Raw genomic sequence first — 1,010 nt, forward strand, 5'->3', positions numbered from 1 at the left:
CCCCCCCCCAATGCAGCGAGGGCCCCCGGCCGGGCAGGGCTGGCCGTGGGGCTTGGAAAAACATGGGAACCGCCGCGCCGCGGGCCCAGGCTCCCGCCCCTCCCCGGCCACTCCCGGGGGGCCACCGCCGCGCAAGCCCCGCGCAAAGGCTCCGCGGGAAGGCCGGGCGGCTCCGGGCACGCTCGGAAAACAACAGTTCCTACCTCACCTGCGGACGGAGGGAACGGGGACCCCCCAGACCCCCCCTATTCCCCCCCCCCCCCAAACCGGCGGCGTGGCCCAGGCCGCCGCTGCAGCCGCTCCGCGGCCGCGGAGGAGCGCAGGCGGCGTGAGCCGTCGGGGCTGCGGGGAGAGGGCGGGGGTGGTGGAAGGGGCCACTCACCTGAAAGTGCCTCGATGGCCTTCATGGCCCAGCTCTCGTCGGGGCAGTCCACGAAGGCGTACCCCGTCTTCACCAGGAACTGGCCCGAGAAGGGGATCTTGGAGTCCTTAAAGAGACTTTCCAGGTCGAGAGGGCTGACGTTCTCGCCGAGGTTGCCGATGTAGAGCTTGTTCATCTTCCTGGCGGCTCGGGGAGGCGCGCACCGCGGGCTGCAACCCTCGTCTTGCGAGAGGAGGTGGGGAGGAAGGGGGAAATAAAACAAAATGCGATGGAGGAAGGAGAGAGCGAGAGAGCGAGAGAGAGAGAGAGAGAGAGAGAGAGAGGACAGGGAGAGGAAAAAAAAAAAAAAAAAAAAAAAAAAAAAAAAAAAAAAAAAAAAAAAAAAGAAAAAAAAAAAAAAAGCGCGTGGCCAAACGGGAGCCCTAAGTGCCTGCCGTGCTACCCAGGCGCATGGGGGGCACGGGGGAAACACCCAGCGCCGGGGCCGCGGATGGCGGGCTGAGAAGAGGAAAAGGAGGAGGGGAGGGGAAAAAAAAAAACTACTTTTTTTGTCTTGCCCCCAAGCCCCTTTGGCAGCAGCAGGCGGACTATGAAAATGTCACACTACGTGCATGCAGGCGCCGCCTCT

The 1,010-nt window shown here is 63.2% G+C and overlaps 1 protein-coding gene across 1 annotated transcript in view; it reads right to left on the reverse strand.

Annotated features, from left to right (window-relative positions):
• The window catches only part of IGF2BP3 (insulin like growth factor 2 mRNA binding protein 3), a 111,158-nt gene extending 110,467 nt beyond the window's left edge, over positions 1–691 (reverse strand). Inside the window, exon 1 of the mRNA XM_057365447.1 lies at positions 383–691. Within this exon, the coding sequence (XP_057221430.1) occupies positions 383–557 (175 nt within the window). The 5' untranslated portion in view covers positions 558–691. The remainder of the gene's footprint in view (positions 1–382) is intronic.
• Positions 692–1,010: the final 319 nt, after the last annotated feature.

Source organism: Malurus melanocephalus, unplaced genomic scaffold, assembly GCF_030028575.1.
Source record: "Malurus melanocephalus ecotype Western Australia unplaced genomic scaffold, MMel_1.1 scaffold_53, whole genome shotgun sequence".
NCBI lineage: Eukaryota > Metazoa > Chordata > Aves > Passeriformes > Maluridae > Malurus > Malurus melanocephalus.